The following is a 25,210-nucleotide window of genomic DNA, read 5'->3' on the forward strand; positions in this document are numbered from 1 at the left end:
GTTTTATTCTTTCATCTAGGTCATTGTTCCCTGAAAAATGACCTTTTTTCCCCCTTTTCTATACCTATTATGAAGAAGGATGCCCACATAGCATATAGTACTATGGGCACGATTGGAATCAATTCATTACAGACAGTAATCTACTTCCCCTTGTTCTAGATTCTACAGCCATTCAGGGCGGCACCAAACACGTTAGCTTTCCTTTCTATTGACTCCAGTGTTAAACAGAACTGGAAGTCAATGAAAACCATGCTATTTTTGTGAATACTGCTAAGTCATTTTGCTCCCCTTCCTGGACTTGCACAGTTGGTCTGTTTCACTTAGCATGGGGCCACCCTTTGATTCTGTTAAATCTGGCATACCACAGTCTGTTTGGATGCAGCTCTTTCATTGGGAACATCAGCTGCTCTTTCTTGGTCTTATGTTATTTGTGAATGAGAAGTGATTTCAGAGAAGTTCGTGACAGGGAGATCAAGGAGTTTCTCTGTTGTAGGATGAGTCTTTTCTAAAAGTCATTCTTGTTGATCCTTTAACCCTTAGAGAGAAAAGCAGGGCTGCTTTTGTCTCTTTGCCATCCCTGGCATTCATTCGTGAGGAAATCTTGCCACTTCTAGCCTCTAACAGAAGGAATAGATCAGGAGAATGCTGTAAAGGTCTTTGACCCTGTGATTATGCCATGCCGAAATTGTCAGTGACTCATAGTCATGATTGGAAGCAGCACTTTCTGTCCCATCTAGTCACCATGCTATCAGAACAAGGTTGGCCCACAGGCAAACAATGATCATCTGATTCAGCTACTGCCCTACAAAGGGCTGGATGATGAGGATTAAACATAGTGGCATCATAGAAAGACAAAACTCAGAGGCAAGTGCCTAGTGGGTCCCTGCTTAAAGAATTAGCACCAGGACCCTTCTCTACTGTGTTTCTGGAAACCACCACCACCACCACCACCATCACCACCATCACCACCACCACAAACACCACCACCACCACCATCACCATCACCACCATCATCACCACCACCCCACCACCATCACCCCCACCCCCACCATCATTGCTAGACTATCTGTTCAACTGATCCATAGTACTTTGCCAAACTTGTGAGAAAGATGGGATTTCTCAAGTATTAGCCTAGGATGGCTGTTATGTAACCATCTGGAAGCTTGTATAGCTCAGCTGAAGGCTCTCCTTGACACCTACCATTGTGGTCATGGGTACTATTCTTAGAATAGTAGCTTGAACCAATTAAAATTATTATTTCATAATAGGTAAGAATGAGCCAAATGTCAATGTTTTCATCTGATTCCATATACTATGTTGCTTGGTTTCTTTGTGGTCAATGAATCTTAGTGTTACAGGGATTTGGGGTAGCTAACGCTTAGAGCATCACATGGATTCTCTTCTATTGCATTTCTAGCTCATGGAGCTACCTCCTTGTTCTACCTTCTGTTCATGTTGGATGCCTCTTCATATTGCATGTGCAACTTTTAACATGATTGACAGCAGTGCTCATATCTTTACCTAGCTTTCTAATATCTGAGTGAATATGAAAGTCCCTTCAGCCATTCTGTGTTTACCATGACTTTGGGTTCCTCATAACCTATCTGGCTCATTCCCTTCCTAACATATGATCCCATCCTCTGACCATAAACCTTGCCAATAGTCAGTGCTGAAGAGAGGGGAGACTTGAACTTTTTAGTTTCTGGAGTGTTGGGGATATGGGTTTGTCCTTACGTGTCAGAATTTATATTTGCCCCTTAATATTTTTGAGACACATATAGCCCAAGCTGGCCTCAAATTTATGATCTTTCTTCCTCAGCCCCCTGAGTTCTATGACTGTGAGCATACACGATCAAACCTAGCCCTTAAAATTAAATTTCATTTATTTGTTTCTTCCTATCCTTTAAGATCCCCTTTCTAGTAGCTGGTAAATTAGCTATTCATCTGAGCTGTAGGTCATCACAACATCTGGATGGTGAATTATGAATGTTTGCATTTAAGTCATTGAGCATACTATGGGTCAGGCCTGTGCTGGGCTGTCAGGTGGGAGTTAACTCCTGGTAGAAAAGGAGACTACTGTCTGTAGTGAAAGTCAGGAATTTCCCAGAGAAGAACTAGTCGGAGGCAACTGTGGACTTAAGTGGAGCCTTTCTTCCTCTTCCCTTGAAGCACTCTTGGCACTCAATGTGCCTTTGTCTCATCGTAGTGGCAGACTTCAGCCTACATACCTCCTCCTTCCTTTATCCCAGAGGCCCTATATAACATGCTCCTGTCTTTCCAGGGAGATCTTCAGTCTGTCTGTCCTGGTGATCTTCTCACACAATGATGTCAAAGGCTGAGTTTGAACATGTCTCGTGTCCAGATTTGCATTATCAAGAGGGAGATGGATTAATAACTCCCAAGAAATGGCCCCAAGAAAGAATCTCATGTTTAGATGGAAATACATATTGTGGCTGCTTAGCAACAGTTAAGCATTTACTCCTCAAGCATGAGGATCAGAGTTCAGATCTTCAGAACACCAGAATCCACATATATGCTGGTAGATATTGTGACAACACCTGCAATTCCAGCCTCTGAAAGTAGAGACAGGGCATCCCCAAAACAAGCTGGCTGGCAAGACTAGCAATAATGTTGAGCTCTGGCTTTGACTGAGAGACACTGCTTCATTGAATAAAGTAGAACAGTGACTGAAGATGCTTCCTGACATCAACCTCAGACCCCACGTGTGCAGATGTGCACACAAGTATACCTACCACAAACACACCCAAAATGGAAAGAATAGAAATACATATACTAATCTACTTCCCTCTTTAAAACGCAAATCCCAGCATGAGATTTTTTATTCTTCTACTCTCCCAGATTCCCAGTCACCTTACCCTAGAGTCTAGATCATTGCAGCCACGCTTTTTGTTAACCTTTCCATCTTCCCTGTCTCTTTAGTTCTGGAACTACCAGGTGAATGTTTCATTACTTTCTGGTTTTGTGTAATTAAAAAAATCTCTGTGGCTTTATAAGGATTCAATGTTGGTGCTTGCAGCAATTAGTGACGTTTAATCTCGCTCCTTTGGTATAGAAAAAAGGAAGAGATGGTTAATGAGAAATTTTCACTTGAATTAAAAATCTTGGAAAAGATCTTGTTTTTTCCTTCCTGAATCTTTGCTCTTCCTCTATCCTGTTTTGAAATACTTTCCCAATTGCCCAGTCAAGGTGAAGGAAGGAAGGAAGAAAGGAAGGAAGGAAGGATGAACCAATTGAAAGTCCTCTCAGGTAGATGGGGTGATCCTGGTTTGAGACAGAGATGACGTTAGTTTAAGTAACGGAGATCTTCAACTTCTGGCCTGGTTCCTGAACATAGTATCCTCCTCATGCCTGTTTTGACAAATGGTTTCTATTCTCTGTATTAGTCATTCTCATGACAGGCTTCTTCATGACCATTAGATTTCATAGCTATTTCCATTTTTCCTGAGTGGCAAAATGAGCTATCTCCACAGGGGTTTTTCTGAAGGGTATAACATAGTTTAGGTAGCCATATGTATATTTTGCATATACTTTACATATGATTTACAGTCTGTTCTAAGGCAACTTCAATTTTACATGTCTTATCGATTGATGATTTTTTTCTTTTGTTCTAGTATATACTCCAGGAACCTGTGTGCCACAGATATACAGACACAAATAGTATTTAAAGCAAAACAAGAGGGAGTCATTTTGTATGAGATACCTTGTTGGGGTCCAGCATGTTCCTAGATCCAGCTGGAGTAGCACTTTGTCAGGGTTCAGATAGAAGACACTTTAATTCTTTCCTTCTATTATTATTGTAAATATTTTTAAAAGGTAGTGTAGTTTCCTAAGAATTCTATGTTGAATTGGCAACTCTTAATGTCTTGCCTATCAGAGGGTCACTTAATCACATCTCCTGCTCCATACCTACCTTATGTGAGTTCTTCCTGAGCTGAATTTTGAGTCATAATTTAGTATCTGCTCAAATCCAAAATCTAAGATAGGGTCATTTTTAAAAGTTATAATTGCCTTTATTCCCATGGGCCCATGACTCAGTCCATGTCTTTATGACAGCCTTGGAATGCCAGATCCAGAATAAATGCCATATTTCAACCAAAGCCAGCAAGCTAGCTCTGAGGCTGGCTGTGTAGTCATTGAGGTAACTGATGTTAGCATGCATTTTGACTGTCCTTTGAGGTTGACCAGAAAGCCCATCTTCATTTTAACCCATTCTCCCATCAACCACACATATAACCTATATCCAGTGTGGCTACTACTTCTTTTTGTGCTAACTATGTGCTTCTCTGTTAAGAAATTTTGAGGATTACTTTTTATAATTTTTGTTGGAAACCATATAGTTCTATTTTTAAAAATATAATTAGAATATTTTAATGTTAAATATATAGAAAACTACCTCAGCATCCTTCCATCTTTTAAGACAGAGCTATCTCCCTTTTCCTTCAGGCTTCCTTCACTTATCTCCTGTGCCATGAAGAGAGTGTTTTAAGTCCTTATATTCAACTGGATCCCCTCTCAGACCATTTCATTATAGTGGTAAATGCCTGCTGGGCATTTTTGCTTGAAAATTCTTTCTCTCTAACTTCATCATGTCTGATACAGAACCCATTATATCCCTCCACTCTAAATATATTTCCCCACCTCATTTCACTTTCTCTATTTTTTCTGTTGTTTCTCCATTTCCCCATCTCTCATCTGCCCCTCCTTAAAGCATCTTATTCATCATCAGCCTGCTCAATCCTCTCTCTTCCTTTTCCTTTCTGCTACTTGATAATCACTGGGTTCTTTGTCTCTGGCTGATCTTGCTTCTTTTGTCTCACTCCCTTAATTCATTTCATCCCTGCTATTGCAAAAATAGTCTTCCCCAACATTGTTTTCTCCAGGTCATTTTCCTGTCCATGACCCTTCAGTGTCTCCCATCAAGGCCATTTTCCTTAGTTTTGAAGCTTATTGCTTCCATGTTTAGATTATTAGGATTATCTATTTTTTTATATAAGCTAATTATATGTGTCCATTCCTTTTTCCATATAGTGTGTTATTTCATGCCTGTCATGTGCCCAGAAATGCCCTTATTTCTGGAAAACAGAGCAGGGTGGTCTTGGGAGGTGATGGAGTTAGCCATAATGCTAACTCTTTCTCCAAATCTTAAACCATTTTTTTAATGTATGTGTATGTATGTATATGTGTGTGCAGGTATGTGTGTTGGGGAGGTGGGCAGAGGGAAACCTCAGCTATCTGCTTCCTTGGAGATAGTGTCTGTCATTGGCCTGAAGCTGACAGATTAGGCTAGACTGCCTGGCTAGTGAGCTTCAGGGATCCTTTTGTCTCTGTCTCTCCTGTGCTGGGATTATAAGTATGAGCCAGCATGTCTGGCATTTTCATGTGGGTTCTAAGGCTGTAACTCAGGTCTTCATGCTTGCAAGGTTGAGGTAAAAATGAGCCATGCCCTCAGTCCTTGAGCCATTTTTGAAGTCATATTTCAAATCTCCCTGTCTTGCAAGAACTTTCTCTGAATATGCAACATCCCCTCATCAGTTCCTGCTCCTTCTTGCATGGATTCATAGTTTGGTACTTAACTATTAGATACTACCTGTTCATTTTTTATCCAACTGTCAAACATATACTGAGTATCAGACACCAAATAGATAAATGTTTCTCTGTGTGTCCATATATTTTCATAGCATGGTGTGCATAACAGCAAACCTTACACAGCCCTTATCATATGTAACCTAGGCCAGTGGTTCTCAGCCTGTAGGTTGCAACTCCTCTGGGGGTTACATATCAGATATCCTGCGTATCATATATTTACATTACGATTCATGACAGTAGCAAAATTGCAGTTATGAAGTAGCAATGAAATAATTTTATGGCTGGGGGGTGGTCACTACAACATGAGGAACTGTATTAAAGGACAGAAGCATTAGGAAGGTTGAGAATCACTGGCATTTATCATCGACTTGTATGAGTATATTTAAACTTCAAAGCAATGTATGAAGTGATCATTATTATATCCATGTTTTCTAGATAGGAAAAAAATCAAAATCCAGAAACATTCAGCTATTTTCTTAAAGTTACAAGATATAAAGTAGCAGAGGTGAGGTTCTAATCTGGCTCTGGAACCACTTATTAAATGTCCTCTTCTAAACGGTCACACACCAGTACCGAGCCATCTGTGTGCGCCTGTCAATATAAACACACAGACTCCTTCCTTTGCTAGAATTCCCGGAGGCCAAGGATGCTGTGTTTTACTTACTTGTGTTCTTACTCCTCATCCCAGGCTTTGCATATAGTAATATTTGCATAGCTTGGTCTGTTGGTTGTTGATACTTTCATTAGCAGTTGAAAGAGCTGAAATTTTTTATTTGCTATTTTTTTTAAATTAACATATGACTATATCATTTCTTCCCATCCTCCCTTCTCTCCAACCCTTCGAATGTGCCTCCCCCAACTCATGACCCCCTTTTCTTGAATTATTGCTGAGATTTTAAATGGCAAATAGTGTTTTGAGGTGGAAAGGAAAGAAAAAGAATTCTAGAATAGAACAGAGTACTCCAGAATTATTGGCAACTAAATTCTGTAAGCTTTGAAGATAGGTTTGAACAAGAAAAGATACTAATATGCAACTCCTAAGAAAAAAGTAAAATCCTCCTCACAAAAAGTAAAATTAAAAGCCCTACATTATGGCCTCCTCCCTTCCTAAGACCTGTTTCCTGGTGTTCATGTCTATTTTGCTTTATTCTCTTCAATGCCAAAGTTTGACATTAGGATACTAAAGCTGCATTCCTGGCTTGATACTTCTACTTGAGGTTTTTAGAAGAGGAAGAGGATGAACCTTTTACTTGAGAGAGAATGCTACAACTATGTAGGTAGCCTAATAAAACCTGATAAGTATGTCTTTGAAATTTAAAAAACACAGGTGGTAGGTTATTTGCATTTTAAAAGGATTCTTCCCTTCACAAAAAGATCCACTGCAGGGTTCCATTAAACATCCGGTTCTTCTTGCTACATTTATCATACAATTTAATTTACCAGAATTTGATTTATATGCCACCATAAAGGAGTAGCTCTCAAATTTCTTTGAGCACGGGAATTCTGTGAGCAACTGATTTAAATTTCAGATCTTGTCCCAGCAACCCCCCCATCCCCACCCCACCCCACCCCAGGATTCTAATTTAGCTTGCTTGGGGTGGGGTCCCTCATATTCACTTTTTATCTGCTTTGGGAAGTACATTAGCTGGAGCCCCATTGGTGGGTTTACTACCAAGTGGCCTATTTACTCTTCATTTGGAAAATGTTAGATATATTTTTGGTTTAGGTGGAATCTCCCATCTCCTTACTCCTGCTGAAGTTGTAAGCATCTCCAGTCTCGGATGTATAACAATTGCCTCCCCCGCCACCAAAAAAAACCAACTTTCAAGCATCCTATTTAATACTGATATCTTCCCAGATCTTTACACTTATTTCTCATAGGTGACAAAGCTCTCTGGATTTCTGTATGCTCTGTTTCTGTTCCTTCATTTCCACAGACCCCAGCCCCTACCCCACATCCTTTCCCATTTGTGCTTTTGACCTTGATATTGGTACCTAGGGCTTGGCCCAGAACCATCAGCTGTGAAGAAAGGGATGTTTCTGTGTGCGTCCTCCTCTAAAATCTAAGCTCTTTTCTCATCTCTTCCTTCTATTCCTCAGTCCTGCAGAAGACTAAAAAAAAAAAGTTTTTTTGAACAAAGCAAATATGAGACTCATCTGCTTTGGCATGATTCACTCTTCCACAAGTATTAATCCTGGTCCTACTGCACTGAATGCCAGAACCCGAGCTTTTAAAATATGATTATAGTTTAATGAAATTTGTTTCAAAAAATAGAGTCCATGACATTTATGGCACGTGTATCTATGTATTTAATATATCACTGATCTTTTAAAAGTCAGTTTCTTGACCTACATTTAGCCTCTGATTACTTTTCTAAATCTCTAGTAATCTCCAAAAACATTTAGAGATTTCCATACTTTAGAGGTTTTTTTGTCCTTTATTAATCTTCTATATCCCTGAGTTTTGCTTCAAGTAGAGGCTCTCGGGGGTTGATGTGGGTTTTGTGAAATATTTTCAGTGGCAGTAGAAGCAGCCCAAGAGCAAACGGCCAGTGTAGTTGGCTACCATGCAGTTGGAAACCTTTGCTGTTAGCAGATCTATCAGAGCCAATGCTTCCTTTGTCTTGAGGAGTCCTGAAGAACCTAGTGTGCCCCCTGTCAGGACTCTCCAGAGGTCCTGTTAGTTTACTGGGACTTCGTCTGCCTCCTTTAATCCACTCAGTTCAGGGCTGGGCTTCCCTCATGGACATGGAAGACTTTGGTAGTGTAGCAGAAGAGGTAGGAGACCTAGTGTGGTTATCACTGGTTAAAGTGAACAAAACAAAAATGGTTCTAGGTAGTCTGAGCGACCCTTGCAAGTAGGAAGTATGCTGATGTGTTCAATATCATCCAATTTACGCAGAGAACAATACAATGCATGGGGGAGGGGAGATGGATGGCATTCACTGAATGGTGAGATTTTAACTGATTCTTTTTTTTTTTTAAATTCTTGGAGTTTTCCCCAATTTCTGCAGTGAACATGTATTACTGATGCAAGTAATTTGAAAGAAAGAAACTGTTAACCTGATACTTTCGAGTCTCTTTGCCAGAGAACTAATCTTAGTAGATCCATCACAAATCCTATGGATTGCCTAGAATAACAATAAAAAGGAAGTTCTTGGTATTATTCAGTGAACGGAAATCTGTTCTCTAGATGGGAGAGGGCCAGCCTTCTCCCATAGTGTGGGGGCTGGTGTTCAGAGTGTGTTGCATGCTACTGAGTGTGTGCATGTGTCCTCACTATACCTCCTTCTGTGCAGCAATTAAGTGAATGTTGCTTTGCAGTTGGGATTTTAACCATCTTCTCTCCCCCCTCCCTTTTCTCTTTCTCTCTCTTTCGCCCCCTCAGGCCTTTCCCATCTTATGATGAGTGAACAAGGTAGGTGCTGTGGTCTTGCAGATGCCTGACTGTTTGCCTCTGTGCCTCTGGCTGGTCATTCAGAGCCTCCTCCATAGAAGGCCATTTGCTGCCTGTGCCTCCTGCTGTGGGCCAGAGTGGGAGCCATGGCCACTCTGCTGCTGAGGAACACCTTTCCTGATGCACTGTGGAGACCCACCTCCCAGCTTCTCCATTCCTCCCTACCATTTGTGGTCTGGGCCAGGCGGGGCACTGCCCTGCTGGGCTGCCTCTCAGAGGGAAGCATGAAATAAGGCATGACACGTTTGATAATGGGGGTGAATGAAGCTAATTTCAGAGCAACCAGGCAGTTAACTTCCTCCTGCTGCTCCTCGGCCCCAGGCTGGGGCCCAGCTTGGGAGTAAGGAGCAGGGTCTCTCCCTGAACTTTACTCTGGGTAAAGGTTTGCTGCATGTCCACCCCTCCATTCCATTGCCATCTTAATGACACTCTGCCCTTTCTGGTCAAAGGAAGCCCTTGGGGGAGGGGGGGGTGTTACTGTTTTAAATTCTTTATAAAAGAATAAAAGGAATCACCGAAAGAACATGCTAATGTCCTCATGGTAGGATTCTAACTCATTATACACCCTGAAGAAAACTGCATATAAAGATCCGTAAATTCAGCATCTGCAACCTAAAATATTCAAATATGCAGGGAATGAAGTGTGCAGGAAATTCAGCTCAGCTAGGCATGGGGTGGGTTGTGAATGAAGCCTTCTTCTCCTCAGTAAGAATTTTCCACATTATCAGCCCAAATCAGGATCTGAGAACCGAGCCCACTTAAAATTGTCTTTTGCTTCACTATTCAATTGCTACCATTGTGTTTCTTCCAAGCCTTGGGGTGATTGCAAGACTGGTCTACCTGCTTTGCCCTGTCACCAAAAGACTGTTCTTTAATTTTTCTTATCTGTTCCTTTTCAAAACACACATCAGACTCAATGTGCCTTTTGGAGGATCAAAGAAAAGAAAGATGTGGAGGAGTTCCACATAAGGTTTTTTTTTTTTTCTTGATCTTTGGAGAGCACAGGGCCATTTCCCTTCCCCTACTCTCTCAAACTGACCATTTGATTATAAGGGGGATGCCATTGGATCAAGTAACCATCCAGGGCTGAAAGATACTATTTGGCAGTTGGAGGTGGGCAGTTTAGGGCATCCTGAATTAATAAGGCTGCTTTTCTAATGTAAATGTATTCCACAGCATGAGCCAAGGTGTGGACTCCATAAATTTCAAGATGTTGTTGGTTTTTTAGAGAGCAGATATCAGTATATATCTGAAGGAGAGGGTCAAGTGAGTCCTCTCGAGTTAGATTATGGACTAGAATGAAGACTGCCTGTTCCTGTAACTTAGTGAGGGGACACAATACCAAGTATTGTGAAGTTAATGTGAGTAGGGGATGGGCTTGATGTGGATAATTTGAGAAACAAAAGCCTTTCCCTTTAAAGAAAGATGAACAGAGTTCTATGAATTGCTGGAATTTAACGGTCCACACCTGATGACAAGTGACACCATAAAAACAGGCCATCAGAGTCCTTATGATAGGACCTCCTCCTGTGTTCTCCAATTCTGTGTCCCTGGTTTCTCTTCTGATGGTCTTCCAGCATTCCAAGTGCCTCCAAGTACTGCACACATCATATCGCTAGTATCACAGGGCAGGCAGATGGACCGATAGGAGAGGACTCCCTTGATCTTAACTTAGCTTGTTTCAGGCACACTAATGCATCATAGGAAGGTTAGATCCCAATTGGTGTGAAGAGCATTTGGAGACTCTATAGCATGCTCCTTACTCTAACCTCACGTGTGCACTTGGGCAGCATTCAAGTGTGACCATGTTCCAGGCTCATGTCCCTTCGAGGGAAAAGAAAAGAAAACTATGCAAACACCGAGGCTAAGATAGGGGCTTCAAGAAAGGATGCAGAATTCTTCTGGGCGATGGTGCCACTTAGGTTTGAAGTTACTATTGGAGGCTTAATTTGACTTCATTCCTCGTCCTCTCCTTCTGTTCCATCCTCGCCTCATCCATTCTTACCCCTACGATGACTACCTTAAAGCCCTCATTCTTCTCCCCTGCCTTCTTTTAATCCCTGCACATAGGAGCTAGGGGCTTCTGCCTGGTTCCCACTGAATCTCCAGAATTAATATTTGGTGTCCACAAATACATGTGGTATTTATGTGTGTTGTGTGTGCATCCCTTATACTTGTATGTCACAGCCTGGTCCTCATGTCTCATGTGAATGTTGGGAAAATACAAGAGAACTGAGATTCTCAAAGATTTTCCCTAACCATGCTCTTTAAGATGGGTTATACGTGTGCAATTTCACATCCATGTGGCTGTGCAATGCTTTTGCATGCAGACTTTGCCATGTGTCTAAGGATATAACCGAGAAGAAATGAGTGAGATGAAGCTTAATCATAAAGCCGATGGAAGCAGTGTGGCTGACTCCAGCATTTGCTCCATAAGCCTCCCATCATGCACTTGCTTTGTGCTGCCTCCTGAGGATGATGTGGGGCAACTTCCTGTGCTGTCTGTCCTGAGATCTGCCATGTGTGTTTCTTCTCATTGTACCTACAGTGTGCTGATGTCCACTCTCTTTCTCTCGCTCTCTCTTGCCGCCTCCATGGTGGACATCATGCTTCCTCTCCTTAACTGGATCTTCTGCTTCCTTTCTGTAGGTAGAAGTAAAGGTATAGATCACTTTATTTATCATTCTATCAACCTGTTATTGTGTACTCTGAATTATCCATGTATGTGAGAGGAATCGTTGATTTTGATGAATGTATAGGGTGTATTAAAAGTTACTGCTTTTTAACAACATGTTAAATAAATTAAAAAGCCATGGTCATCATTGCCCTTCAATGAACCCCATGTTCAGTGTTGGGGGTGATTCCGCTTTCCTGTAAAGTCAGCTTGAACCTTATGTATGGTGTCATGTGGTGTCTAGCAGGAACAGGGTCTCTGGAAGTAGACATGCTGTGTAGAAATGTGTCTTATTCCATTGTAGGGTGTTCTCAGATCCTTCTTGTGATATATGTTTCAGGAACAGGGGAGACAGGAAAAGGTGTCTCATAACTGCTGGTTTTTATGCATCACTGAATTGGGGGTATCATCAGCACCAGGGCGATCATGGAAGAGAAAGGGGAGAGGATCGAAGAATTGCCTAATTTTACTAACTGTAGATTTTTGAAGTGTTTCTTTCTTGCTCTTTTTTTCTTTAGTGCTGTAATTTTTGGATTTGTGGGGGATGGAATATTAAGGGGCGATAGGCTAAGAAAGGTCGAACCAGGCAAGCATGGAAAAAATGTAGGAATAAAAACACATAACACTTTAAGGAGGAAGAGGAGAAAGAGGTAATGAGGGATGCTAGTGTACAAAGCCAGCCTTTTGCCAGGCGGTCAGGGAGCGGAGGTGACAAGCAGGTTGCTTCTTATACTTTGACATCCCTTTGCACCTTTGGGTGGCTCAACTCACCCACCCATTCCTAAGCTCAGAGAACCTAGCACACCAGCTGGAGAGAAGGAGAAGCTAATTGATAAATTAGAAATGTGTGTCTCCATCCGGTTCTCCCCTCCTGGATAACTTCCCCATCTTGGTGGGCCAGGGCACTGCTGTTTCCCTCAAGGGATGCCAAATAGCACAAGAAGGGCGAGTAAATTCTAGTGTGAGGACAAGGGCAAAAGACGGGGCTGGTGAGTTATTCAAAATGCTCAGCAGAGGACTGGGCCATGAACTGGTCATCTTTCATTTCAGTTTTGAGTTTTCTGTACAGCTGCCTTGGGAGTGTTTTGGCCCTTTCCACTTTGAGCTTGGGTGGTTCCTTGCCCCTTTAATACTGAGTCCAGATGGATTCATTCTCAAACCTGCCACCCTGAGTCCTCACCCCATTCCTGGATTGACACCTTTGGAAAAGAGTAGGGGAGGGAAAAGAAAGAGGCCAATGGCCAGGGACCTCTTTATAGGTGAAACCACTCATCTGCCCATGACTCAGTCTGTTGAAAATGTTTGGTCCCCTTTCTCTCCTATCCCCTCCATCCTCTTATCCCTTCATCTCTCCCTTAAAAGTGGTGTTTGGGGTGCCTGTGGGCTTTTGTGGATAGACTCTTTCTTTCTGTGGGTCATTTTTGTCACTATTAAACCAGCTATACTCTTGTGTGCTAGCCATCGTTCTCTGTGCTTTCTGGGCCTTGTCATACTTAATATCCACCATTCATCTACGAGGTCTGTGGTGGCATTATCTGTATTTAATCGTACTGATAACAAGGCTCAGAGAGATGTTAGGTGACTTCTAAATGAGACTCAAAAACAAAATCAGCATCCCTGACCACTACTGTATGTGCCCTGTCTGAGATACAAGTGTGATCTCCATGGACTTGCCTCCTAGCTGCGTCTCAGACATTGATCGGTCTTGAGTTCCAGCCTGCCACCTTGCATTTGCTGTAACATATATCCATATAAATGTCACCTAGTACTGTCACTTCAATATGTCCAAAGTCAATCTTGGTGTCATTTGTCTACAAAACAGTTTTCTGTTCCAATGCCCCATCTTCCTCACCACCCAATTGTACCATGAATTTCTAAAGGTTTTATCATAAAAAGTCCTGGTGCCAGATAATTGAGGTAAATGCTGAAAGATCAGAGAGACAAAGGAACAAGCCACAGCCACCACCTCTTACCTCGCCAACTCCTCAACCTGAAAAGCCCCTAGTTCCTGTCTCTTCACGCCTTATATACCTTTCTCTGCTCAGCTGTCGCTTCCTGGGATTAAAGGTGTGTGTACTTCCCAAGCAAAGGCATGAGATCTCAAGTGCTGGGATTAAAGGCATGTGACTCCCAAGTACAGGGATTAAAGATGTGTGCTACCACTGCCTGGCTCTGTTTCTCTCCTAGACTGAGTCAATCTCATGTAGTCCAGGGTGGCTTTGAACTCACAGAGATCCAGACAAATCTCTGCTTCCCAAGTGCTAGGATTAAAGGTTTGTGCTACCATTGCCTGGCTTCTATGTTTAATCTAGCAGCTTGTTCTGTCCTCTGATCTTCAGACAAATTTTATTAGTGTATACAATATATCACCACACCCAATAGAAACTCCTTTCTAACTTCCTCCTTCCAGAATGCGCAAGTGGAGTGCGCAAAGTGGAGAGAACATCCTGTGATTGGCTCTAGAATTGTCTTTTGCGTCTCTGTCTGCATCCAGAACTTAGTAGGTCATTATCCTTTCCTGGTTTGAGGCCCTGTTAGTTCTCCCTTCCAGTCAGCCCATTGGTCCAGAACTGTGTAAACTTTGCTGTCTAGCATGTGGGATACAGGATTAGCTACCTCACTTTCAGAGCCGTCTCCACTGTGGCCCTGTCTTTCTAATTTAACCTTTTCCCTGGAGCCTCAATACAAAATTACTGCTTCAGTCAAACCTGCCACCAGCTTCCCTTGCAACTCTGCTTACTTTGCAAACTCCCCTTTTCTCTTAACAGCCTCTTATCCCCAATCCTCTGGCCACCAGACTCACACCACAATTCCTGTTTTACTTGATGCTGTCCTTGAGTGTTGCATACACAGTTGAACTCTTTCTCCACGCACCTTTCTCACAACTTGTATTAAACTTACTGGGAATTGGGCCACTCTTCTCTACAGATTGCACCTATGTGGAAGACAAATACTTTCATTGGTTAATGTCCAGATGTGCTTAGTATAATGTACTGCATGAGGAAGGGATTCAAAGTCTCTAATCCTTCTTATCTTGCTGTCAATCATTTCCCCAAAAGTGAAAATAAAGCAAAATTAAAATTAAATCCGCTCATGTAGCTCATCAGCTCAAAAGCTTTTGGCGGGTTCTCATTGAGTCATTGTCAAGATGTTTTCTGTCTCAGGCTCTACATACAATCTGGCTCCACTGTGACCCCTGCCAGCCCTGCAGGCCTTCCGAAACCTCTGGGGCCCATTATGTCAACCTGCATTACTTTTCCCTTCCTGAGAGCTTTTCTTTGAGATCTCCCCTCTTTCCAGAATGCCTTCAGACACCCCTTTACCTCTTAATATTCTAAGGGTTCAGTATCCTGGGTCTGCCAGACTTCATGCTTCTGTTTAAAGTGCCTATACCTAACTGTTTTGCATGATGCATAGGGTGTGGTTATGTTTCAAGCATCATGCCCCCCCTCCCCGCCCCCCGGAAAAAGTACAGGTGGCTGTGTCTTGGCCGCTATTGTCAGCCATAGTGTATGTGCTCAGAATTTGGTTCAGAGCTGTACATGATGAATGCTAATAGAATTGAGTAATACTTAACTCATTCAAACACTTGGGGTTAGATATGGTGGAGAAATAGGATTTGATTTCTTCAGCTGTGATGTTGTTAGTGGAGTCATTCTGCACTTGCACCCCTTACTGCTATCCTTATTACTGCAGCCCACTGAACAAAGGCATACCAAGGGTCATGGGGTGAGATCAGGCATTTTGCTACAGTACCCTGCTCTACTCTACTGGGTCATCTCTTGGCCTTGTGTATACAAGTATCAGAGGGAAATGGTTACAGATTGTACATAGGCTAAAAGTGAGGAAGGACTTGGATTAATTTTAAGTGTTTATCAGAGAAAAGGATAGGCCACAGATCAGGTCATTCTTTAAAAGCCTAGTGACAGAACGGTAAGCCCTGTGAGGTTACATCTATAGAACTGAGCAGGGGTTCAGGCATAATGTCAGCTTCTACTTTTAGGAATTTTTACCCAGAAGTGGCTGACCAGAAGGGTTCTTTAGAAACCAGCATTTTCTAGCTTTGAGACATGACCTCCATGGCTTCTGCTGAAGAATTGAGAGTATGTTTGGGTCCACTCCTCTTTCCCTTGTCCATTTGGAGACTGTCTATGCTGAGGCAAGTGATCAAATACTTTCCCTTGAAATTGAATTTTGAGCAGGAGTTGCCAACTCAGATACCAACAGAGACCTCATAGCTACTGTAAAGCCTAGAACTAGGAAGAAGAAGGAAGCATTAGGTGGCGGGTGGCAGAGACTGCAGCAAACTAGAGTATCCAAATTCTGTCGGAGTCAGGAGACCCTTCTCTGCCCCAAATGATTGCCACCCATGCAAGAAGGTGGGATCTGTATCACCAGAACTTCAAGATGGACTGGAAATGTGTTTTCTAAAATTATGTCAGCTCCTGACTTCATTCTCTCCCTATAGATGAATGTGAGTACTCAAAGAATATGCTTAGCACTTGCCAAATGAGTCAACCAATGAACCACAAATTTTGACCTATGGCTAGGAGAGAAAGATATGTGGTAAATTACTTTTCCAAGATTTCCTGTTGGATGCCAGCAGCTGGCATGCTAAGTTTTCTTTTTGCCCATAGCAGTCAATTTTGGAAGTCCTTCATTCTCCTCTTGCTACCATCAGAGAGTTTGAGTCATGTGTTCCAGGAAGTTTGTTTTGTGGAATGGTGTAGGCATGTGTAGGAGGGTGTGGAGACTGTTGAGAATGAGCAGGAAAAGAGGTAGTTATCATTTTTGATAACTGCCAAGGACTGATGAGATGTATATCATAAGGGTTGTCATGGATACTCAATTTCTTTGTTTTTTTTTTTCCCTACAGAACTCTTCTTACTGGACTAGTTGAGCCAAACATCTATTCTAGGCCTTTAGATGTTAGAAGCTATTTATGACTTATTTAATGTGTGTTTTTCCCACGTTAAATTTCATCACTGAGCTTCTAATGCCAAACTAAGAAACACTGGCCAAACTGGAAGGAGATAATCAAGCTACATGAACTTGAACATTATTTCATATAGACTGTATTTTGCTGGTAATAACATTATGGGAGCTGATTTGAGGAGTTGAGCTCCCAGTAGTCCCAGCTAGAATTCAAGAGCCCTGCAAATAAGTTACTATCTTGATAGCCAACTACTTATGCAAATTAGTAAATGCAATGCCAGCTACTAATTATGAAAATAAACTCATCTGTGCTCTATAAATATCTAATTATAATAAAATAGAGGCAATATTACATTTCCATCTCTTGTCTCATCTGTTTCTCATCCACTGATTCGTCCTCTTAACAATGAAAACAATCACTTTGTTTTTTAAAAAGCCTTCTTTCCATGTTCCCATCCCCCCCTCCTTCTAATGTTTTGAAAATCTTTGGTGTAAAAAATGGATGTTTTTGAAACATAAAAGGTAAATTGCTTGATTTTAGTAGTTCTGTGTTTCAGCAATGATGACTTTGAAATGATGCTTTAAAGTATGAAGGATGGGTTACTTCTTTCTCTCCTTGTTTAAAAATTTTCATTGGACATTGCAGACTTTTTTTTTTTACATAGTTGTTTTATTTTAGACCATTTAAAAACTGTAAATGTGAACAATAGATCTATTAATAAAACATACACTATGCCCATGGACTGTCTTAGTTAAATTCTAGTTGGCAATACATAAATGAAATTATGTATTTCTATTTGCTTGGGCTTTTTCCTTAACAAGTCAAGTTGATTGATCTGAAGGGATATTTAGCTTTCAATGGCAGGTCAATATGTATACCCATAGGAACTTGACTGTGATAATGCCTGAAGGTAAGGAATGTGTTGAATCACAGTGTATTATCTTTATGATATATTTGTATATAAAGTACTCAAAAGAGTTTCCTGTTAGAAAAATTTTGATAAGAGTACCAATGTGATGCATTTATTGATGCGCTTAAGCTTGAATCTATCACAATCCCTTCCTCAGGTATGCAGGACAGCAATGTCTGTGATTCTGAGTACAGGTACAGTTTGTCCAAAAACTCATTGATAGGTTTATGCGGTGTGATATGTTTCCCTAGATAGCTTCCATTTGTAGGTGTACTGAAAAAATAATACATTTCAGGGTGATATATACATCTGTTTAGTAGAATCTCTCCTTCAGCATTAGCAAATCAAGGTATTTACCTCCAACAAACATTCATGGAGACTGAATCCTCAACTAGTATTTTTGGAGAGCCAATGAACTGCTAGGTGCTGAGTATCTAGGGCTGAGGGGAACACACATGCTCCAGACCCTCTAACACTTGATGGCGAGAGTCTGTGGGAGACTAAAAGCAGCTTTCAACCACCTCTTGTAAATTAAACTGGCTTAAACATAGTCTATGTTTTTTTTTTTTTTCTTACAACAGCTTTTAATACTAGGCTTTTAAAAAAAATTATTATTTCTAAAGGAAACTGTTAGGTAATCCTTTAGTATTCAACTTCTCCACTTTTTAAATTCTCAGACTCAGAAAAGTGAATATGCTTTGTGTGTGTACATATAGAATATTTTTAATCTGTGTGTTGTTTATCTTCATTGGGGGCATAGCATATGCATTATAATGTGTATCAAATGCATGCTTTTAAGTATACAGCTTAAAGTTTCAGAAGATACATAAATACACACACATATATACATACATAGATATATATATATATGCATGCACACATACCTATGTATGTATATGTGTGTATGTATGTATCTTTATACATATATACATACACACACACATATACATATATACTCTTGCCAACACGGTGGCGGCTAGGATGTATGTTGTTTCTGTCACTCCATGAGTTTATGTCACGATACTCTGTCGTTTGTTTTTAGTATACTTGTTTATTCCGTTTCCAGAACTGAGCACGCTTGTCTAACAATCAATGGCAGGCCCTCACTGGCTTTAGCTTCATTAAGAAGGATGAACTGTGTGACAGACAGAGCCACTGTGGTTTCCGCTGTGTGTAAACAGAGGCAATCCTGTTGTGCTTTTGTGAGGCAGCTTGGCCTTGTCTTTGATGAAGCTCAGGTTTCCCATTGCACAAAGACCATATCTAATGGATATCATTGGCTTTTCCTTTTTTTTTTCCCCCTAAGGCATTTAGTAGTGAGTAGAATAGCAGAGGAATAAAAGAACATACGCTTTATAAAAAGGCAGACTGATAACGCTTTCTGATGGACATCTGATTTTAAAAGTGTTGCATCCTTCGCTAAAATTTACATGCAAAGTAAGGGCAGGCACAGTGACATGAAAGCTAATACAGCGGGCACATCTTGACATAATAACAATCACAAGAAACTGGAGATCCCAGATGGCAGCTTGGCCTTTGCCATCCTTTTAATAAGCTACTAACTGCTAATTATTTCACTCTTATGGGCAAGTTTAATTTACTGTTGACTCTTAAAGAGATACTGCGCTGCCACCCCCACCCCCAGCCCCAGCCCACACAAAACAGGGCCTTTCCACCTGCAGCTTTGGAAACGACTGCTGCTTAGTCTGGAAGCTTTCCAGCTGATTGTTAACAACGATGGAGAACTCGGGTGAAAAATGTTGCTTAATAAACAGGATTTTCTGTGGTGTTTTTTTTTTTTTTTAACTTCTGAATGTAGATCATTTAAAAAATATCGTTTGCCTAAGGATTCATTGTGTGTGCATGCATGTGTGTACGTGTGTAAGAGGCGTAAATGGAGCAGCCAAGGCATGGGGAGAATCTGAAATTTGGAGCCTATTTAAGAGTGAAAGAACAGCTGCCTTTTAAATGGTTGCTAATTCTGACAATTAATGCTATTTTGTGAGTGTGTGATTTTCTGTAATAGCAGTTACGAGGGACGGTGGTGCGGTAATCGCTCATTTCCTAAGCTTTATGGTAATGGAGTGCAGAGACCACAGAACTGAGAGAAAACCCAGGCCCCATATTCTGGAGTCCTTTTAAATGAAAAGCCCACAAAGCATGATTTTTCCTGCCCTGTTCTTCAACTTCCTTGGGATGGTCTTGCATCGGAGCACAAGCACAGATTATTAAATGAGTGATGTTCAAGCCAGCTTGGGTGCATCAAGAGTGAGCACTTGGAAAAGAGCCTTGTTTGCAACAAGCTGTCTGACAATCAAAATATTTACTTAAAGATAAACTAATGACTGTGCCTTGCAAATGCCTGTAGATCCGTTATTGAAATGAGAGTCAGAACTTTGGCTTGATACCATCAAAAATAAACCTCAAATCTCAGAGGTTTTATTTTGTGTATTCTATTTTTCCTGAAATGAAATAAAGCACGTAGCAAATATAAACACATGTAGGAAAACCAACCCATTTTCTTGGACTATTCACACCGAAGTTGTTGAACTTGTTTCTATAATCAGTTGTTCCTTGTTGCTATTGAAATTGCCAGCTGGCTTAAATAGCTTTGAAAATCACATCCTTCTATTATCAGTGATATCTAGAAATATGAACTTGCTGAAGTGAGCTGTAGCACACTGTCCTCTCTACAATGACTCCTGTGTTATGCTGCTCATAGGAGAGTCTAGAACTTACCCAGTTCTGCCATGTGCTTAACACATCACTCTTCATTGAGCCTAGTTATTTACCTGTTAACTGGAGAAGCTTTAAATGTCATATTTCTGAAAAATTAGTATACCACCTGGCTTCAAAATAGTCCCAAGGGAAAAATATAGGTGCATGTGAAATTTAGGAGAGTTTTTGTTATGTCTCAGGACATACTCTTATATAGTGTGCTAAGTCAGATTGCCATCTTGTGAAAAAAAAATTTGAGAAAGGCAAATGCTTATAAACCCTTGTCCATATATAAAAGTTGTGTATATATATTTCTCAAATATCAAGAAAAAATGACTTCTGGAAACATAGTTTTAAATCAAATTGAACCTTTTTTTGTGTGTATGGTTATGCACACTAAGTAAGCACCCCACCACTAAGCTCCCCCTCCAGTCCTGGAGAGCAAGGTCTTTTCACTGAGCCTTTGTTAGGACAGTATGGATTATGAATCTCCCAGAAGGCAAATGTACTCTACAGAGTTACCCATGGAATTCCACTTCTGTGATTTTGATTTTAGACAGGAATATTGAAAACCAAAATTAATGTTCAGATGAAAAACTTGGGACAAAGACAATCCCAAAGTCTCTTCTGAGTCTAATGTGCCTTAGTGTCTCTAGAATAAAGCTTTTGGACTGGTTCCACTCAGGAATGCTTCTAACCACATTTTCTGTTTTGATTGGGAATAGTTTTTTTAGATGGGTTTATTTCAATAGGGAAATGACTGCTTCCTGGTGAAATGCATAACACAGATGTTTAAACAACTGCAGCTTTAGACACCAGTCTTGTTAAAATACTTGCAGTTTGTATCAGCTAAGTACTTAAATGGCTACCCATATCGTGTGTGTAAACAGCACTCCTGATAATGGCCTGCTGAACTGCAGGAAGAGCTGATGTCAGCGTATGATGAGAGAATTATCACGAGCTCTATATAGTCTTATGTACTTTGAAATTTGGGGCAGGTTCACAGTCAGTGAGCCTGTGCCTCTCCACTGTATATCTAAGGTCATTCATCCTGAAACACTGGGAGTTTGTCTATGATTTTTTTTTCCAGATAGTGAATGTTTAGGTGAAAGAACTGCTTCCTGATAGGAATTACTTGTTCTTTGTTTAGGAATCATTGGCTTAGCAAGGGATTGTGGGCTCTTTTCACCTACAGCGGAGGATTTTGTATGTGTTGTCTGTCCACTATGAAGTGGTGGCCATTGATCCACCTGCAATAGATCATTTGTCTGGGTTTATTTACCTGGCAATAGAGATGTAGTTTTCTGAGTGAGGTATATATTCTTCTGTTTCCCAAGTGACTAATAATGGGCATTTACAAGTGTCTTGGTTGAAATTATGGCTTATGGTGCGTTTTCTAGTTCTACACTGATTAATGGGGCAGTTGTACCTGGAACACCAGGTGTCCATATGAATAATTCTAGTCCACAACTGTAACTATGGATTAAAAAGAGCAAAGAGGAAGATCCATTGAGTCAACACACACATACACACACACACACACACACACACACACACACACACACACACACACCTTACATTTGAACTTGCCTCTAGTAGAAACATTAATTTATGGATCATAAACATTAGCAAACACTAACATAATTATAAACATATTTCACCAATATTAATATCATCCAACATGTTTAGGAATTTTGAGCATATGATCCATTCATTTTAACCTTCCGTTTGTTTTTACTCGTAAAACGCCTACTTGGAAGATCTGTTGCAATAGTAGATACAACATTGGTAAAACTGTATTAAGTCGCATCATATAGTATTAAAGAATTAACCATGAAATTACAAGTATGCTAACTTCAATGACTATGAATTTTATTTTTTCATCTGTGTGTACCGAGTTCCTGTGCACCAAAGTGTCTGACAGAAATCACCAAGTAACTAGTGCTGTTTCAGCACCATGGAGAGCACCAGCCTTTCTTTAAGAGAAGTGGTGGTCTTCATCCTTCCTTAAGCTTTGCATGTTAAAAAAAAAAAAAAAAGCGAAATCCTGATAAGTCTGTCCTTTAGGTCTTTGAAAGATGTATTTGCTATTTGTTATGAACAAAAAGATCTATGGGGTTTTCTTATATACTTGATGAAAATATATGAGCCATGAAGAAAATAAAAACATTTGGTTTACAGTTACTTAAAAAATGCTGATTTGTTGCCTCAGATCTTAGAAGCATATAATTTCAGAGGGAGAGGGAACTTAGAATTCCTTCAGTCCTTAGCACTGTAATTTTGCAGATGAATAAACACGCTGAGAGGGCATGAGTATCACACTGATAATCTGTACCATTGGCCCAGACTTCCTAAGTCCCAATGCTGTTTTCTTCTCCCTCCCACCAAACGGCCACTAAGACTTAGTTATCATCACTGATGAATGGCATTTGTTATGGATCACTCATAGGCTGCTGAGGCCACTGTTACTAATGCCACATGAGAGATGTTCTGGAACTGTTTGTGAACTTTATAAATAAAATTTTCTCCTAAATAGCTTCACAGTTAGAGACCTGATTGCCGGTAAGTTGTTCTACGTTTCAAAGCTTCATGAAGTGCATGTCTCTTAAGATTTGTTATGTTGACTGTTTTGTTTTGGCTGAATTAAGATAGTGATATCAGTCGACTTTCGATATATGCCCATTTATTTTCCTTTTGGCTGTCCTATGTTGGCTTACGTAACAGAATAGAAGCCTGTGGGGGTCTGTAAAAATATCATGTAAGGATATACTCTAGGGACTAGGTTTCAGACTGTCACTTGATGGTGTTTTTTCCCCCTTCCTTCCTTCCTTCCTTCCTTCCTTTTGTTCAGAATAATCGTTACTTTATTTACAGATAAAAAGAAAAATTCGGCTGGGCGGTGGTGGCGCATGCCTTTAATCCCAGCACTCAGGAGGCAGAACCAGGCGGATCTCTGTGAGTTCGAGGTCAACCTGGGCTACCAAATGAGTCCCCAGGAAAGGCAAAAAGCTACACAGAGAAACCCTGTCTCAAAAAACCAAAAAAAAAAAAAAAAGAAAAAAGAAAAATTAAACTTTTTCTCAAGTGAGAGCATATTTTTGGCAAATATCCTTTCTTTCCTTCCCTCTTAATTTCCTAGGGTTTATCTATGCATCTGATGGGTTAACTTTAGGGTTTTTCCAGGAGGCAACTTGGAGGACTGTTGATAAGGGCTCAGAGTCAGTTCTTAAATGGTTACAAAATAGCTTTCCTTCAAACTGTTTTGATCACCAGAGCTCTCAAGTGTCAAAGTCATTTGGAGAACTAGATAGATAAAATGCATGAGCGCTATGCTCTTTTTTTCCAGGACAGAATAAATAAATGTGTTTTCTACTATGTGCTTGGCCTTTGATAGTGAGTTGTTAAAAAGGAAAAAAGAAAGGCAATGATATTAAATATTTACAAGAGTGATTTAGTTGCGTTATGTTGTGCTCTGCATCTGTTTAATAGTGAACTCAGCTACTGCTGAAATAAATGTCATTAAACCCGAGGCCTTGTGGAGGTCATTGCCTAAGTTAGGTCAAAAGAATTTGTAGAAAAATCATAATTTTTGTCAGATTTACAAATCTCTTCCTGATTTTGGTCAACTTGTATCCAAAAATAATAGTAAATAAAATACATGTGAGGATTCACAGACCCAGCCCCTTACCCTCCAATCCTCTCTTGCTCAACCTGGTAGCTGGAGACTTTTTATACCTCCTTTTGTTTTGGACATCCAGAGATGGTGACAGCTTTGTCCCCTGGAGATGAACAGTGCTGCCGTCCTGTTCACTGACTCTTCTGTTACTCTTTGACAGTTTGTTTTGGAGAACAACATGTCTTCTCTCCCAAAAGTCCTCTTTGAAGTGACTTAAAAATATATATACTTATTTTACCATTTGAGATTATAATGTAATTACACCACTTCCCACTTCTCCTTTCTCCATCCAAACCCTCCTCTATACCCCTTCTTGCTCTCTTCAAATTCATGACCTCTTTTTCATTAACAGTATGTATATATTTTCAGGGCTGACCATATGGTATTAGATAACCAGTTGGTGTGCTCTTCTCTTGGAAAGACTATTTTTACACCTCATCATTCCTTGGTTTTCTGTAGTTGTTTGTGTAGGGTTGAGGTCTTGTGTTCCCACCTCCACACTACATGCCTATTGATTCTTCAGCTCATGTCTAGGCAGTCAGGTTAATGAGACTTTATAGGTATAGCTTCTAATATTCCTAGGAGACACAATCTCAGAACAGTGAGTTGGAAGTGATTTTTTAAGTATCCCTACTCTCCATTCTTTATCTAAATCAAAGATTTTTTTTAAAGGTTTGTTATTTTATTCACACAAGATACCAAAACAGATTTCAATTAATTTTATTGAACATCAGTTTTCTCTTCTGAAAAATGGAGATGATAATACCATATTATTATATACTAATATATATTCTATATATTATGATATATATGATAATGTTTATAAATAATAGCATATGACTAGTACCTTTAGTATAGATAATTGAGAGTTATCTATACTAACACATATTAAGTACAGAATAGGATTGTGGCTCTTATGAAGTTATATTCTCTTTCCTCTGACAGTAACAATAAAGTATAATTGAATTTAACAAGCATTGAACACAGGAGATATAAAATGAATGAAAATCAGTCTTTGTTCATGAAAAACTCATAAAATAGTAAAGTAAACCTCCATATATTGTTTCTCCAAGAGCTAGGTGCTCTCCTCTCTCTCTCTCTCCTCTCTCTCTCTCTCTCTCTCTCTCTCTCTCTCTCTCTCTCTCACACACACACACACACACACACACACACACACACACTCACACATCACACACACATACTTTTGTTTTTCACTATGTATTATATGCTAT

General features: G+C 40.3%; 1 protein-coding gene across 26 annotated transcripts in view; it reads left to right on the forward strand.

Annotated features, from left to right (window-relative positions):
- Window positions 1–25,210, forward strand: part of Nrxn3 (neurexin 3) — a 1,637,399-nt gene that overhangs the window by 112,236 nt on the left and 1,499,953 nt on the right. For all 26 annotated transcript variants that reach the window (XM_052738656.1, XM_052738661.1, XM_052738645.1 and 23 more), the window contains exon 4: window positions 8,996–9,025. In XM_052738656.1, the coding sequence (XP_052594616.1) occupies window positions 8,996–9,025 (30 nt within the window). The remainder of the gene's footprint in view (window positions 1–8,995; window positions 9,026–25,210) is intronic.

This window comes from Peromyscus californicus, unplaced genomic scaffold (genome assembly GCF_007827085.1).
Source record: "Peromyscus californicus insignis strain IS unplaced genomic scaffold, ASM782708v3 Scaffold_15__1_contigs__length_86483966, whole genome shotgun sequence".
NCBI lineage: Eukaryota > Metazoa > Chordata > Mammalia > Rodentia > Cricetidae > Peromyscus > Peromyscus californicus.